This window comes from Palaemon carinicauda, chromosome 35, assembly GCF_036898095.1.
Source record: "Palaemon carinicauda isolate YSFRI2023 chromosome 35, ASM3689809v2, whole genome shotgun sequence".
Classification (NCBI taxonomy): domain Eukaryota; kingdom Metazoa; phylum Arthropoda; class Malacostraca; order Decapoda; family Palaemonidae; genus Palaemon; species Palaemon carinicauda.
In genome coordinates, this window is record NC_090759.1 from 65,724,861 (window position 1) to 65,742,339 (window position 17,479).

At 36.7% G+C, this 17,479-nt stretch overlaps 2 protein-coding genes across 4 annotated transcripts in view; both read left to right on the forward strand.

Annotated features, from left to right (window-relative positions):
* Positions 1 to 9,218, forward strand: part of LOC137627817 (tubulin beta-4B chain-like) — a 42,607-nt gene extending 33,389 nt beyond the window's left edge. For both annotated transcript variants that reach the window (XM_068359186.1, XM_068359187.1), the window contains 5 exons: positions 868 to 978; positions 1,336 to 1,580; positions 2,599 to 2,906; positions 4,601 to 4,907; positions 8,341 to 9,218. In XM_068359186.1, the coding sequence (XP_068215287.1) occupies positions 868 to 978; positions 1,336 to 1,580; positions 2,599 to 2,906; positions 4,601 to 4,907; positions 8,341 to 8,553 (1,184 nt within the window). In that variant the 3' untranslated portion in view covers positions 8,554 to 9,218. The remainder of the gene's footprint in view (positions 1 to 867; positions 979 to 1,335; positions 1,581 to 2,598; positions 2,907 to 4,600; positions 4,908 to 8,340) is intronic.
* Positions 9,219 to 10,526: 1,308 nt separating this feature from the next.
* The window catches only part of LOC137627818 (E3 ubiquitin-protein ligase RNF34), a 106,051-nt gene continuing 99,098 nt past the window's right edge, over positions 10,527 to 17,479 (forward strand). The window contains exon 1 of one of the 2 annotated variants that reach the window (XM_068359189.1): positions 10,527 to 10,644. The gene's annotated coding sequence lies outside the window, so the exon portion shown is untranslated. The remainder of the gene's footprint in view (positions 10,645 to 17,479) is intronic. The other variant, XM_068359191.1, reaches the window with a different exon arrangement.

Here is a 17,479-nt window from a genome sequence, read left to right on the forward strand (position 1 = left end):
CTCTCTCTCTCTCTCTCTCTCTCTCTCTTGTAAATTGGAAACTGTATAAAGGTCGCTCATGAATGGCAGAGGTAAGGGACAGTGATAATGTCCCAGCGGGACAATGCCCTAGAAACTGACTATACATATATATGATAAGTGCCCAAGCCCCATTTCCATCCAAGCAGGGACCAGGAAGGGCCAGGCAATGGCTGCTGGTGACTCAGCAGGTAGAAATATACGCTCCACCAAGCGCCCCATCCTAAATTCACAAGGATGATGAGGTTGTAGACTACTAGAAACTCTCGAGCTTAAGTGAGACTCAAACTCCCGCCTACAAATTGCCATACATGGACGTCTTCAATAGGGTACCACAATCCTAATTTCCCAATATAATCTGTTCTTTTAATCATCTATTCATAACCTCATTAAAACTCAAGAAAGTATTCCCTCAGGGTTGTGGTGGCCTATATGGTAACGGCCCTGATTTTCAAATCTTATACAGAGTAAATACGTGGGTCTCTTATATAGTATTTACGTGCAACGTTTTGCATATGTCAAAAATGGGCAAAAAGGGAATTCTTCTTATATTCGTAAAGAACGAAGCTGTTTGAAGACACTCGCACGAGACGGGTCGGTCGCCAGTGGGTTGTCCATCTGTAAAGAACAAGCCCGCGTAAACTCGTGTACCGCTTGCTAGTTTTCACCGCTCTCTCTCTCTCTCTTTCTCTCTTTCTCTTACTCATAGTTTCGCTTCAATTGCATGCAATTAGGCTATTTAACTAGCAGCATTTTGTACGTAACCTCTTATAATATGCTATTACTCGTTATTTAGTCTCCACGAGGGTTTAATTTACACGAAATACTTATAAAATCTGGGTTTTGCAGGTGGTAAATATGTGCCCAGAGCCATCCTTGTCGATTTGGAGCCAGGCACAATGGACTCCGTCAGGTCTGGTCCATTTGGACAGCTGTTCAAGCCAGATAATTTCGTCTTTGGTAAGTGTCCTTTACATTTTGACCTGAGTAAATTAAAGAATAATGTCACCCTGCAATCAAGAATGGGATATATGAGGTGTTATTTGAAAATAAGAATTGGCAAGATATTTTTATTGTGTAAATATATCGTCAGAATCATTTGTTATGTCTTATTGTAATATTTTAGCTGGGCTTGTTCGAGATTATATAGTCATTTGATTGACTAACTTTCCTAAAAGTGAAATTACTTACGCAATACTAAAATCATATTGATAACTACTTATACACTTTTTTATCATATCAGATCACTGATTCCATCCGCATTTAAGAAATAAAAATCAAAATTCCCAACCCTAACATCTCCTGGACCTTCCTCAGGTCAAAGCGGGGCAGGCAACAACTGGGCCAAGGGCCACTACACAGAGGGCGCCGAATTGGTCGATTCCGTGATCGAAATGGTGCGAAAAGAAGCCGAGAACTGCGATTGCCTCCAGGGATTCCAGCTGACCCACTCTCTGGGAGGGGGCACCGGCTCTGGCATGGGCACCCTACTCATTTCCAAGATCCGAGAGGAATACCCAGACAGAATCATGAACACCTTCTCCGTCATGCCCAGCCCAAAGGTAGGATGGGAGTTAGGATTTGTTTCCTAAAGGTTAAACAGTCTCTTGACCTTTTCTAAGGAGGGTAATTGGACGTCGTGGCGCACATAGTAATATGTTTATGTTAAGTAACTAGTTTTTGGTAACATGCGTATACGCATAAACAATCATATCCACTATTCAGTGAGAAAGTGGATTTTCTTTTAAATGTTTATGGTTTAAAGGTCGCTCATGACAGTGCCCTAGCAAAACAATGCCCTATAGAGTGACCATATTACATATGAACGCCAGAGCCTCTTCTCTACCCAAGCTAGAACCAGGGAAGGCCAGGCTATGGCTGCTGATGTGAGCCAACCCCTCACATGCTAGGGACAGTATATATATATATATATATATATATATATATATATATATATATATATATATATATATATATATATATATTTATAATGAATCCTTGAGTTGAAAAGTTCTCAAGTCCATCAAGATTAACTTAACAATCCAGAACATAGTCACCAACACCTACTTGTGTTCAGTCATTTAGTTTTGCTATTATTATTATTATTATTATTATTATTATTATTATTATTATTATTATTATTATTATTATTATTATCATTTGCTAAGTTACAACCCTAGTTGGAAAAACAGGATGATATTAGACCAAGGGCTCGAACAAGGAAATTAGCCTAGCGAGGAAAGGAAATAATGAAATGAATAATAACTAGTGATCTAGTCTAAATGTTTATAAAGAATTCCTACAGATTTTTCAATTAACAGAATACCTTTTATAAGAGGATTCAATTGGTTCATGTTCTATTTTGCACTTATTCTAAACATATTTTCTTCCTTAATTATAAATTGATAATCATCAGGATTGTTTTTATTTTTTTTTACTACTGGTTGACTAAACAATACTATGGTAAAAATATTGTGAAATATATATATATATATATATATTTTTTTTTTTTTTTTGGGGGGGGGGCAATATCGACAATATGTAAAGGCCATTGTTTTCATTCCTCTTCTTCTTCTCTAGGTTTCCGACACGGTCGTGGAGCCCTACAACGCGACCCTCTCCGTCCACCAACTGGTCGAAAACACAGACGAAACCTACTGCATCGATAACGAAGCCCTCTACGACATCTGCTTCAGGACACTCAAGCTGACCACGCCCACATACGGTGACCTGAATCATCTCGTTTCCCTCACGATGTCCGGGGTCACGACCTGTCTCCGATTCCCTGGTCAGTTAAATGCTGATCTGAGGAAGTTGGCCGTCAACATGGTGCCTTTCCCTCGTCTTCATTTCTTCATGCCAGGATTCGCACCATTGACAGCCAGAGGGTAAGTATCGTCTTACTATTGAAGATGATAGTAGTAGTAGTAGTAGTAGTAGTAGTAGTAGTAGTAGTAACAGTATTTCTTGCTAATCTACGAGCCTAGTTGGAAAAGCAGGATGCGCTAAGCCCAAGGGCTCCAACACGGAAAATAGCCCAGAAAGGGAAATAAGAAACAGATAGAACAATGTGTCTGAGTGTACCCTCAAACAAGCGAACTCTAACCCAAGTACAGAGGCTATGGAACTACCCAAGACTGGAGAACAATGGTATGATTGTGGTGTGTCTTTCTCCAAGAAGAGCTGCTTACCATAGCTAGAGAGTCTCTTGTACTCTTGCCAAGAGGAAAGTAGCCTCTGAACAATTAGTGCAGTAGTTAACACCTTGAGTGAAGAATTGTTTCGTAATCTCAGTGTTGTCAGGTGTATGAGGAAAGAGGGGAATATGTAAAGAATAGGGCAGATTATTCGGTGTATGCGTAAACAAAGGAAATTTGAGCCATAACTAGAAAGGGTTCCAATGCAGTGCCATCAGGCCAGTCTTGGTAGTAATGGTAGTACTAGTGAGAGTAGAGGTCGTATTAAAATTTATGTCTGTTGTACAAGTTGTCTTAATAGTTAAGAAGAAACATTGGTTACCCATTCCATAGCAAATTTCAGTGACACTTGGTTTTTCAGAAGGATGGGTTATTATCCCTACTTTTAACCCTACGCTCTTATCCGGACTTTGCAATAGTATGAATGAATAAAATTTCATCGAAGAGCTAATTATTCTGTTTATGATCACGCTTTTGCGTATGCACAAAGAACTATCATTATGTATTAGATAATAGTGATGCCATGCATTTATGACTAATGTAGAAACAGCTATCATAGGATAGCGAGTTTGAGTAAATAAGTTACCTTTCATTTTGTGGTGTTTTGGGGTGGTTGAGAGAAGATTATAAAGACTGGCATATAATAGTTGTTTCACATAAAGGGAAGATGCCTAAACTTCAAATTATGGGAACTTTTGAAATATACTGTCATCAAAATAATGAAAATATTACATTTCTGATTCCGAACATTCATATTCGTGCTGTATTTTTTTTCATGTCAGACCTATGGAAGTAGCAACCTAGTTTATTTATCTAAACTAAGGTCAAGCTGAAAAGAAATGGAAGGCAAAATGGGTACCAGTTTCATGAAAACCTCTATTCCGCTTTTAAATGTTTAAAGGCCACTCATAAATCATGAATGGCAGAGGTAAGGGACAGTGACATTGCTCGATCAAGCAGGACAATGCCCTAGAGACTGACCATATATATATATATATATATATATATATATATATATATATATATATATATATATATATGATCAGCGCCCAAGCCTCCTCTCCACCCAAGCTAGGACCAAGGAGGGCCAGACAATGACTGCTGATGACTCAGCAGATAGACCTATAGGCTCCCCCAAATGCACCCCCCCTCATTCCTTAGCTCACAAAGATGGTGAAGTTGTAACGACCAAAGGAACTAACGAGTTTGAGCGGGCCTCGAACCCCAGTTTGTCGTTCACCAGTCAGGGACGTTACTGCATCGGCCACCACAACCCTTTTGCATATGTTGTCATTCAGTCAGTATATTTTGCAATCAATTTCATTTCGTAATTCGAATTATAAAGAAGATATATTTCCTTTCCAAACCAAGCCTCTTCATTCCAGGTCTCAGCAATACAGACCCCTCACAGTCCCAGAGCTGACATCCCAGATGTTCGACGCCAAGAACATGATGGCCGCTTGCGACCCCCGCCACGGCAGGTATCTGACGGTGGCCACCGTGTTCCGAGGGCGCATGTCCATGAAGGAGGTGGACGAACAGATGCTCAGCGTCCAGAACAAGAACTCGTCCTACTTCGTCGAGTGGATTCCAAATAACGTCAAGACCGCTGTCTGTGATATTCCACCCAGAGGAATGAAGATGGCCGCCACCTTCATTGGAAACTCGACCGCAATTCAGGATCTGTTCAAGGTGAGTCTTATTTGGTGTTTTTGAAAATATGCTGTGATCCTTGCCTGATTAATCCTTAAGAGAGATACAAACTGGTTTTCGATTAATTGGTCCTTATTGAGGTACCGATTGACTCGACCAATTAGCCCTTATCGAGGTACAGACTGACTTAACTAGTTAGTCCTACTAGAGGGGCAGACTGACTACTAATTGGTCCTTCTAGAGGTACAGACTGACTCTCGACTAATTGGTTCTTCTAGTAGTACAGACTGACTTGACTAATTGGTCCTTTTATAGATACAGACTGACTTTTAACTAACTGATCCTTATAGAGGTACAAACTGACTTTCGGCTAATTGGTCCTTGTAGAGGTACAGACTGACTTAACTAGTTATTCCTTCTAGAGGGGCAGACTGACTACTAGTTGGTCCTTCTAGAGGTGCAGACTGACTTTCGACTAATTGGTCCTTGTAGAGGTACAGACTGACTCTCGACTAATTGGTCTTTATGGAGTTACAGACTGACTCGATTAATTGTTCCTTATGGAGGTACAGACAGACTCATTTTTCCTTATGGAGCTACAGACTAACACTTGTCTAACTGATGCTTATGAAAGTCTAGAATGACTTGCCAAATTGGCGTTTATAAAGGTACAACTTTGCTGTCGCCTAACTCTTGCTTCTGTAGATTCAGACTGAGAACTGTTTAACTGGAACGTGTAAAGATTCAGACTAACTCTTGACTTCTTTGTACTTATGAAGAGACCGAATAATTCTTGTCTAATTAGCGTTATGGCTGGTAGAGATTAGCTCTTTTTAATTTATGATTAGGGTAAGCAAACACTGACATTTACTTAATTGGTACCTATGAAGGTGCAAACGTGAAGTATTATTGTCTAATGCTTGTACAGTAAAAGCGCAGAATGAACTTTGTCTAACTGGTTCTTTTATAGGTATAGACTGGCCCATGTCTTCTTCTCTCGCTCTTATTAATCCCATTGCACTAAATAGTCGGCCGTTCGAGTCAACTTTTTTTCCATTTATTTATATTCTTTGCATCTTATTACAGTCTCATCTCACCCATGTCCATCCTCACCACATCTATCCACCTGATCTGCTGACGCTCCACACTCCTCCCCATCACTGGCACGTTCTTGATTTGTTCCACCTCTTCCTTCTCATTACACGGTCATAATATCTCAGACGAGCTTCCCTAGCCTTATCTTTCACATTACATATACCACATATTCTTCTTATATCTTGACTCTACTTTCTATCCAGTAGTGATATTCCAGCAACCCATCTCACCATCCTTATCTTGGTACTTTCCAACGGTTACTCCTCTTTCCTCGAAATGCCCAAGTTTCTGCCCCATATAATAGTACAGGTCTGATAATTGTCTTATATATCTCGATTTTGAACATAAATGATATTTTCTTGTTCAAATCAAGCCCAGTGACTAGTCTTCATTTACGCCGTGCTTATTTCACTCTATTTCACTGCTTTGTCAGTAGTTCCCTCCTCTGTTATTATTGATCCCAAGTAGTTAAGCTCATTGTACTGTTTTAGCACTGTTTCATCTTCCATTTGGTGTCCCAGTTGTACAGTACTGTTATTATTATTACTTGCTAAGCTACAACCCTAGTTGGAAAAGCAAGATGCTATAAGCCCAGGGGCCCCAACAGGGATAATAGTCCAATGTGGAGAGGAAACAAGGAAAAATGAAATGATTTAAGAACAGTAACAACATTAAGATAAATATTTCCTATATAAACTATAAAAACTTTAACAAAACAAGAGGAAGAGAAATTACATAGAATATTGGGCCCGAGTGTACCCTCAAGCAAGAGAACTCTAACCCAAGAGACAGTGGAAGACTATGGTACAGAGGCTATGGTACCACACAAGACTAGAGAACAATGGTTTGATTTTGGAGTGTCCTTTTAGAAGAACTGCTTACCATAGCTAAAGAGTCTCTTCTACTCTTACATGGGATCTGAATGGTCTGATTATATTACCCTGTGACGGGCCGAGAGAAGGTTGTGACTCAAAGGCAGGATGAAAGCAACTGAGTAACTTTATTACAGAACACTCGCTTTTATATACATAAACTCCATAACAGGAAATTTCCTGTTCAACCGACACCGCACCGGTTAACAGTTAACGGTGAGAAAAACAGACATGTTATTTCAGGTTCTTGTCAGTACGAGGGAAGAGCGAAGATACAAGCATTATATAACACAAAATGAAATGTCCTTACTATGTACGATCGTGTGACACACGGTTGGTACAACCCAAATTCATAAATCTAATCAAATCAATGCTTAAAATGTTTCATTAATTGACCCTTGTGAAGGTACAGACTAGCCTTATCTAATCAGTGGTTATAGAGGTAAAAACCTACTCTTGTGTAAATGACACTTTTGAAAGTACTTGGATTCTTATCTAATAAGAGCTGATGAGATTTACCGAGCGACTTTGGTCTCATTGGCGTTTATGAAGGTACAAACTGTCATGTGTATTTTTTTTTTAAGTAGGTAAAAATTATCCTCGTCTAATTAGTAATGGCTCAATCAGGTTCAACCGTTTACTACGGTATTCAATGTCCATTGCCTCAATAGTAGGCCTGCACTAAGTATTTTGACAGAAGCAGATATTATTATTATTATTATTATCATTATTATTATTATTATTATTATTATTATTATTATTATTAGCTAAGCTACAACCCTAGTTGGAAAAGCAAGATGCAAGAAGTCCAAGGGCTCCAACAGGGAAAAATAGCCCAGTGAGGAAAGGAAATAAGGAAATAAATAAACGATAGAAGTAATGAACAATTAAAATAAAACATTTTAAAAACAATAACAACACTAAAACAGATATTTCAATTATAAACCATAAAAAGACTCATGTCAGCCTATGGGATACTAATTAAGAGACAGAAATGAAGAAGGAAAGAACAGTTGATGTATTGCTAAAGAGATTTGACAATGACTGGCATACTGGGACGTGAGAGATTTTGCACCCTTATGGAGTGGCTGCTCTAATAACTGCAGATATTTTGTTCACTGATGGCTGATTTAGATATATGCAAACCTCTTCGGATTGAATTATTACATTACGGTACTTTTATCTCATTCCATAGTTTACCGCAAGTATATTTAACATTGTACGAACTATAAAATGTGATATTAAGACATATATGACCCATGTAGTAACATTATTTAATCCTTAATTATAAAACCGTTTCAATAATCTTCTCTTGTTATAATGCTCCCATTATTCCACCTTCCTCTATATTTACTTTGTTTTAGACATCATGATTGGGTTTAGTTTTGGGATTGTGTTTTAGTTCCTCATTTATGCGCCATTAAAAGGAATACTTTGCTGTCTCAGAACGTCACTCAAATTCGTGTCGCACATTGTTTACATTTCTTCTTCCCTGTATTTTGCAGCGGATCTCAGAACAGTTCACCGCCATGTTCCGGCGAAAGGCTTTCCTCCACTGGTACACGGGCGAGGGAATGGACGAGATGGAGTTCACAGAGGCCGAGTCCAACATGAACGACTTGGTATCAGAGTACCAGCAATACCAGGAGGCCACAGCGGACGAAGAATACGAAGACGAAGAGGAATACGCAGAGGGAGAGTACGTCGATAACTACTAAGAAGATGAATCAACAAACTGTGTTTGGCCGGAAGGGCCAGACAATCTCTAAAGAAAAAACTGAGTCTAGAGTTCCTCTCTTAATCATGATCAAGGAAACAAAAGGGTTAACACTTTTACTCTTCCGTTGAAGTTTTCCTTTTAATAAGAGAATTTGTTACTGTGTAACTCATTCTGAAATTAGGAGTCATTTTTCTTGCACTTCTTGATATTTTAGAATAAAAAAAAATATTACTAATTGGCAAGCCCACGTCCAAGCTAATACACGCCGGTATGAAGTTATTTGAGATTATTAGTACTATAAATGCCTTTTAATACGAAAGTTTCTACTTCAAATTTAATTTACTTGTTAGTAATTTTCAGTCCTTTTTAAAAAGTCCAGACATTCCTTATTAATTGAAATGATAACAGATGGGATGTTATCCGAATGTTATTTTAGTGATAATCACATCCATATCCTGGTCACGAACAGATCCTCCGAAGATGGCGTCTCCTTTTACGGACAGAAAAAAGGGTTCTGAAGGCTTTACGAATCCCAGAGCTTTTTACTAGAGGTAATTCCACTGTGCCTAGAGATTAACGTTAATCAATATGATATTTCGTAAGTAGCAGAGATCTAACAATGAAACTTGTGCCTTATCGTTCTTTTATCTCCATCTGATCCATTCCCAATTTAAAGATATATATATATATATATATATATATATATATATATATATATATATATATATATATATATATATATATATATATATTACATGGAAACTTATTCAGGTAGCTACATATTTAACCATTTGGCGTTTTATCTCGATAATGCTTGTCAATAGTATTACTAGTTTTGTAGCTCAGTAGTGATGATCAAAACTTTGTGATCTGAAGGCAATTAACATATAAAAAGATACCTATATTTAAAATTAGATAGAAGGAAGTTTAAATAAAAATTCAAAAACATTTATAAACTCACTAGGCATTAAAACTTTACATATTACTGAGAAACAATACCAAAAAATTAAGATTGAAGTTTTTTCCGTGAAAAAGCTTGTTCAAATGAATCCTGCCATCTTGATTACGCCTGTACCCCCTCCCTAAAATGAGTATCTTCACTTATAATTTGAAACAGCATAGAATAAAACGCTATTTTGAACGTTGGACCAGATTCCAAAGGATACTGATAGACTCACTGCCAGTTGGCTTATTCCCACTTCAGCAGCCCCCTCTAGTACGTCGTCACTTCTCTTCGTCTCTTCTGGATATCTTTGTTGCCATGCATAATATGTGAACACTTTCTACAGTCCTTTTTCATGTTCTTTTGCTCTTCGCTGTAAAAGCCAATGACACTTGATTCATTTAAGTAGCTTCTCATTCTGTGCTATGGCCAAAGCAGCCATTTTTGTAGAGTAAAATTGACGTCCAATAAAAGAGAACTAAGTTGTCAATTGTTTCATTTCTACCACCAGTTGTGTGACATCGTGTTAACCACGTAATATGATTATTCCATTTGAGAGAACCTATTAATCATTTGTAATCAAATATAATGTTGACGGTTGGTCGTCTATGTGTAAGTATATTGCAGTTACAATTATTTAGACCTATTCCTGTTGTGGAGCATTGCAATTAATTTTGCCATTAAAATATCAATGGTTTTGTAATTATTATGGAAACGCATGAAAGATGCTATCCCTACACCTTGATCGATTTTAGAGTCAATAATTGCAAGCAATTTCTATAAAAGGTTCAAGTCTATAACATTTTAAGTCCAGGTGACAATAATATAAAAAAAAAATGCATCACTATTGAATTAGTTTAAGTCTTTTTTTCATTGTCATTGACACTTGAAATTATTTAGTAATGTGGATAAGATAGAAGAAACATTATTATCATATCTAGACATCTGTGATTAGAGATGACTGTGCGACTTTGACCGTAAAATTAAACAAACCTTACATGGGGTCTAATAGTTCTTTTCATATCTGTGGACGAGGTGTTTTGTTTAGTTACGAACTTACAACTGTGCGTTAAGGGTCTATTATAGTGTTATCCAGGAATAAGTTTACAAGTTCTTTATCGTCTTGCATTCATACGGGGAAAGTATGTGAGTTCTAACTATTTCCATATTTTGTGTAGCTTTATTATAATTCATATGACATAAATCACCTAATTTTGCCCCGACATTTGTGTAACCATCATGATGGGAATAATAGGTTTGTCCCAGCACAGGTATCTGAATAATATTTGGTAATTTTTTATTGTATTACAGGGTGAGATTCCGAACTAAAAGGTCAATGGACTCATAGTCCAGAAAACTCTATGCAAACCAACCAACAGGGTAGAGTATATTACAGAGTTCTGACCGGCCGAATTTTGAATTGGTTTGTCTATAGCGTATAAAGTAGGCCTAGTACACCCTCATCCCTTGGATATATTTTTTTACTCGGCCCGAGACTGTAGTCATTTTTTTTTCTTTTAGCGAGGCAGATTTGCACTGACTCGCAGGGGTGCCCTTTTAGCTCGGAAAATTTCCGAATACCATCATTGTTTTCAAATGATTACCAAGTAATTTGAATCGAAACTTATTTATTAATGTAAATTTCTCCCTTAGATATAGGTTTTGTCAATAAATAATATTAAATAAATATATTATGAAGTATCTTGATGGTAAATCTAAATTTAATAACAACACCCGCTGAAGTCAACGACGGGAGCTTGTTTTCGGATGCATGTTGCATAATTTTGTTACTTTTCACATATTTCAACACAAATTGAGATAGATTACACTAAGATTAAAGAAAAATGTTATTATAAACTTACTTTGAATACCAGAATCTACTAAAAACGTGGAATTGATAAAACTAAATAATGGTGAAAATAGCTGTTTGGTTAGAGCAAGACTCACTTAGAGTGGGTCCTAGGTAAAAGGAGCATTCTACTATCAAACACCAAAGAGAGAATGGAAGGGAGATTATAACTCGGAGGTGAAATTATGAATTCGTTTAATTGTGGTTTTTATGCAAATCTGCCTCGCTAAAAAAAATGACTATAGTTAGGTAGGTAGCCTAACCTTTACCCTTTGCCGTGTCAATATAGAGATGACAATGCCTAACCCAACCTGGGTTGTATATAATTTTGTTTCTCATCGAAATGTTGAAATACGTAGGCTACATATTTACATCATTTTATTGCCCCTGAATCATTAGTGTGGTCTTGGTCTTGTTTTAGATTGTGTATAAAAGTCTGACTTAATAGTTTATGAAAATTTTATTCATACATTTTGGAGAAATATATTACTTTTTTTGGTTGGGTGTACAGTATTAACGTGTTTTAGGTATCAACGTCCATGAAAAGACCTTGTTCAAGTTATAAAAAGCGATGTCAAAAATAGAAGTGGAATTAATTCATATCCTTAGACTAGGTCTATTCAATTTTTGTGATTTTTTGTCGTTTCCTTTATTATGCTTGTCAAAGTTTAATGTTTCTTAATAAACTTCCAACAGTAAGAGTGTTATTGCACGTTATTGCTAAAATCTCTTGTCAGCTTTAGTAACTGTTGGTCCCATCATGTCCACCTATAAGTCTATCGTTATTTAGCACACAGCCTCCAAAGTTTTCACCAAGTGACAAATTCAGATGATTATTTTGAATTTCATTTTATGTTTGCTCCTGTTACAAGCATAACCTACCAATTCTCTCTCTCTCTCTCTCTCTCTCTCTCTCTCTCTCTCTCTCTCTCTCTCTCTCTCTCTCTCTCTCTCTTTGTTGTTATCGCTTCACTGTTGAAATATGAATGTGACTTAGGATGTTGTGCTTGTTTCATTGGAATGATCTTGTGGTAGGAAAAAATCCACACACACACACACACACACACACACACATATATATATATATATATATATATATATATATATATATATATATATATATATATATATATATATATATATATATATATATACAATAAACACACAAGCATATATATATATATATATTTTATATATATATATATATATATATATATATATATATATATATATATATATATATATATATATATATATATATATATATATATATATATATTCAAATAAGCCATATATATTTTTGATACATTAATGTCTGGATTCTCTTAACGACCTCGGGATCAGAGCCCCAGGCGAAATCACACAAAGACAAGAGCTTGGCTCCGGCCGGGAATCGAACCCTGGTCGGCAAGCTTGTACAGACAGTGACTAACCCACTTGGCCACGAAGAAAGATAAAAAGTCAATGACAGTTCTTCTGTACTTATACCTGTCGAATTCAGGTATTTTGTACTTAGAATTGAAATCAACCCATCTTCACCATCGTAGCTAATTGGTAGTTTGTTACTTGGCATTCATTTAATGATAAATTTTGCACATTTTTACGTGTTTTTCATATTCAAATAAGCCATATATATTTTTGATACATTAATGTCTGGATTCTCTTAACGACCTCGGGATCAGAGCCCCAGGCGAAATCACACAAAGACAAGAGCTTGGCTCCGGCCGGGAATCGAACCCTGGTCGGCAAGCTTGTACAGACAGTGACTAACCCACTTGGCCACGAAGAAAGATAAAAAGTCAATGACAATTCTTCTGTACTTATACCTGTCGAATTCAGGTATTTTGTACTTAGAATTGAAATCAACCCATCTTCACCATCGTAGCTAATTGGTAGTGTGTTACTTGGCATTCAATTAATGATAAATTTTGCACATTTTTACGTGTTTTTCATATTCAAATAAGCCATATATATTTTTGATACATTAATGTCTGGATTCTCTTAACGACCTCGGGATCAGAGCCCCAGACGAAATCACACAAAGACAAGAGCTTGGCTCCGGCCGGGAATCGAACCCTGGTCGGCAAGCTTGTACAGACAGTGACTAACCCACTTGGCCACGGAGAAAGATAAATAGTCAATGCCAATTCTTCTGTACTTATACCTGTCGAATTCAGGTATTTTGTACTTAGAATTGAAATCAACCCATCTTCACCATCGTAGCTAATTGGTAGTTTGTTACTTGGCATTCAATTAATGATAAATTTTGCACATTTTTACGTGTTTTTCATATTCAAATAAGCCATATATATTTTTGATACATTAATGTCTGGATTCTCTTAACGACCTCGGGATCAGAGCCCCAGGCGAAATCACACAAAGACAAGAGCTTGGCTCCGGCCGGGAATCGAACCCTGGTCGGCAAGCTTGTACAGACAGTGACTAACCCACTTGGCCACGAAGAAAGATAAAAAGTCAATGACAATTCTTCTGTACTTATACCTGTCGAATTCAGGTATTTTGTACTTAGAATTGAAATCAACCCATCTTAACCATCGTAGCTAATTGGTAGTTTGTTACTTGGCATTCAATTAATGATAAATTTTGCACATTTTTACGTGTTTTTCATATTCAAATAAGCCATATATATTTTTGATACATTAATGTCTGGATTCTCTTAACGACCTCGGGATCAGAGCCCCAGGCGAAATCACACAAAGACAAGAGCTTGGCTCCGGCCGGGAATCGAACCCTGGTCGGCAAGCTTGTACAGACAGTGACTAACCCACTTGGCCACGAAGAAAGATAAAAAGTCAATGACAATTCTTCTGTACTTATACCTGTCGAATTCAGGTATTTTGTACTTAGAATTGAAATCAACCCATCTTCACCATCGTAGCTAATTGGTAGTTTGTTACTTGGCATTCAATTAATGATAAATTTTGCACATTTTTACGTGTTTTTCATATTCAAATAAGCCATATATATTTTTGATACATTAATGTCTGGATTCTCTTAACGACCTCGGGATCAGAATCCAGACATTAATGTATCAAAAATATATATGGCTTATTTGAATATGAAAAACATGTAAAAATGTGCAAAATTTATCATTAATTGAATGCCAAGTAACAAACTACCAATTAGCTACGATGGTGAAGATGGGTTGATTTCAATTCTAAGTACAAAATACCTGAATTCGACAGGTATAAGTACAGAAGAATTGTCATTGACTTTTTATCTTTCTTCGTGGCCAAGTGGGTTAGTCACTGTCTGTACAAGCTTGCCGACCAGGGTTCGATTCCCGGCCGGAGCCAAGCTCTTGTCTTTGTGTGATTTCGCCTGGGGCTCTGATCCCGAGGTCGTTAAGAGAATCCAGACATTAATGTATCAAAAATATATATGGCTTATTTGAATATGAAAAACACGTAAAAATGTGCAAAATTTATCATTAATTGAATGCCAAGTAACAAACTACCAATTAGCTACGATGGTGAAGATGGGTTGATTTCAATTCTAAGTACAAAATACCTGAATTCAACCGGTATAAGTACAGAAGAATTGTCATTGACTTTTTATCTTTCTTCGTGGCCAAGTGGGTTAGTCACTGTCTGTACAAGCTTGCCGACCAGGGTTCGATTCCCGGCCGGAGCCAAGCTCTTGTCTTTGTGTGATTTCGCCTGGGGCTCTGATCCCGAGGTCGTTAAGAGAATCCAGACATTAATGTATCAAAAATATATATGGCTTATTTGAATATAAAAAACACGTAAAAATGTGCAAAATTTATCATTAATTGAATGCCAAGTAACAAACTACCAATTAGCTACGATGGTGAAGATAGGTTGATTTCAATTCTAAGTACAAAATACCTGAATTCGACCGGTATAAGTACAGAAGAATTGTCATTGACTTTTTATCTTTCTTCGTGGCCAAGTGGGTTAGTCACTGTCTGTACAAGCTTGCCGACCAGGGTTCGATTCCCGGCCGGAGCCAAGCTCTTGTCTTTGTGTGATTTCGCCTGGGGCTCTGATCCCGAGGTCGTTAAGAGAATCCAGACATTAATGTATCAAAAATATATATGGCTTATTTGAATATGAAAAACACGTAAAAATGTGCAAAATTTATCATTAATTGAATGCCAAGTAACAAACTACCAATTAGCTACGATGGTGAAGATGGGTTGATTTCAATTCTAAGTACAAAATACCTGAATTCGACAGGTATAAGTACAGAAGAATTGTCATTGACTTTTTATCTTTCTTCGTGGCCAAGTGGGTTAGTCACTGTCTGTACAAGCTTGCCGACCAGGGTTCGATTCCCGGCCGGAGCCAAGCTCTTGTCTTTGTGTGATTTCGCCTGGGGCTCTGATCCCGAGGTCGTTAAGAGAATCCAGACATTAATGTATCAAAAATATATATGGCTTATTTGAATATGAAAAACACGTAAAAATGTGCAAAATTTATCATTAATTGAATGCCAAGTAACAAACTACCAATTAGCTACGATGGTGAAGATGGGTTGATTTCAATTCTAAGTACAAAATACCTGAATTTGACAAGTATAAGTACAGAAGAATTGTCATTGACTTTTTATCTTTCTTCGTGGCCAAGTGGGTTAGTCACTGTCTGTACAAGCTTGCCGACCAGGGTTCGATTCCAGGCCGGAGCCAAGCTCTTGTCTTTGTGTGATTTCGCCTGGGGCTCTGATCCCGAGGTCGTTAAGAGAATCCAGACATTAATGTATCAAAAATATATATGGCTTATTTGAATATGAAAAACACGTAAAAATGTGCAAAATTTATCATTAATTGAATGCCAAGTAACAAACTACCAATTAGCTACGATGGTGAAGATGGGTTGATTTCAATTCTAAGTACAAAATACCTGAATTCGACCGGTATAAGTACAGAAGAATTGTCATTGACTTTTTATCTTTCTTCGTGGCCAAGTGGGTTAGTCACTGTCTGTACAAGCTTGCCGACCAGGGTTCGATTCCCGGCCGGAGCCAAGCTCTTGTCTTTGTGTGATTTCGCCTGGGGCTCTGATCCCGAGGTCGTTAAGAGAATCCAGACATTAATGTATCAAAAATATATATGGCTTATTTGAATATGAAAAACACGTAAAAATGTGCAAAATTTATCATATATATATATATATATATATATATATATATATATATATATATATTTATATATAAATATACTGTATGTGCGTATATGCATACACACACATTATATATATATATATATATATATATTTATTATTATTATATATATATATATTGTATATATTGACTGTTAAGTAACAGGAGAGTGATCCCCTCCCTCACCTATCCTGTCCCCCTATACTGTATATTGTCGTAGTAGGATAAGAATGATGCCAGCCAAAGTATTCAGCGACAGTGTCTTTGCCTGACTTAATTCCCCCTCCAAGGTTTTCCCAGCGATTGTCCAAGTTGCTTGCCACATCCTTCCACTTTGATACCAGGAAGCCCCCTGAAATAGAATTCGTAGAGAACATGTAACAGCTCAATATAAATGATCTTTGTTAACTCTATTACCGTCTCTTTCTAAAACTTCCATAGATATGTTATTCTTCTGTATTCCAATAAGTTTCACTTTGTATTAGTTGAAAATTTCGAATTGGCGTTATTTGTAACAAATACATATCTTCTTTTGGTGTCCGAGTTATATGCCAGGAGTAGGCCTATGTTACAGTCCGGTAAATTGAAGCAATTTTGTCCTTTTTACCTCATTGATTCATGATAAAGTTTTTGTATATTGTTGTTTTTTATCGATATTATTAGAATTAATGATGTTATATATCAAATATGAACTATGATAAAATTTTGGGATAACCTTTGTATTTGATAATTTTAAAAGATGATCTCAATTCTGTTAATGTTTTGATTTAGACTGGCATTGCTCTTATGTTCATATTGCCAAATATTGATTTCCTTAAAAACTTAGGCCTAATGGGTTTAGATTGTCAGGCAGATTATTATGAGATGAATTTTATCCCAAAATTTAACGTCAGCATTCAAATACCACCATTTCTTAAGTTATAACCTGGAGAATATTGGGGACGAAGATTCTTTTTATGCCACAGATAATGTAAGGGACTAAGCAGTATC